The 351-nt window shown below is 67.5% G+C and overlaps 1 protein-coding gene across 1 annotated transcript in view; it reads left to right on the top strand.

The window, feature by feature from the left end:
• Positions 1-5: 5 nt before the first annotated feature.
• LOC104498367 (acid-sensing ion channel 1-like) overlaps positions 6-351 on the top strand; it is a gene marked incomplete at both ends in the record, with an annotated part of 1,785 nt that continues 1,439 nt past the window's right edge. The window contains 2 exon segments of the mRNA XM_010141725.1: positions 6-44; positions 250-351. Coding sequence (XP_010140027.1) covers positions 6-44; positions 250-351 — 141 coding nt within the window.

Genomic DNA, 351 nt, shown 5'->3' with positions numbered 1-351 from the left:
TGGCTCCCGGCTTCCAGACCTTCGTGTCCTGCCAGGAGCAGCGGGTAGGGACTGGGGGGGTCTGGGATGCTCCCTCCCACCCTGTGCTGTGGGATGCTGAGCCTCCTCCCCGTGCCCCTGTCCCCTGCCTCCGTGTCAGACGGAGGGGCACCTGGCCCTGGGGTCCAACGCAGCGGGGATGTCTGTCCCCCCACCATGCCAAGGGTCGGGGGGCTTCTGTCCTCCCTCCTGCCTTCTGCCCCCCCCCAGCTCATCTACCTGCCACCTCCCTGGGGAGACTGCAAGGCCGTGGTGGGAGACTCGGAGTTTTACGACACGTACAGCATCACCGCCTGCAGCATCGACTGCGAG

The sequence above is a fragment of the Buceros rhinoceros genome, unplaced genomic scaffold, assembly GCF_000710305.1.
Source record: "Buceros rhinoceros silvestris isolate BGI_N320 unplaced genomic scaffold, ASM71030v1 scaffold42848, whole genome shotgun sequence".
In the NCBI taxonomy this organism is placed as follows: domain Eukaryota; kingdom Metazoa; phylum Chordata; class Aves; order Bucerotiformes; family Bucerotidae; genus Buceros; species Buceros rhinoceros.
Note: the sequence above shows the minus strand (reverse complement) of the source record. Positions and strands in the feature narration are given on the sequence as shown.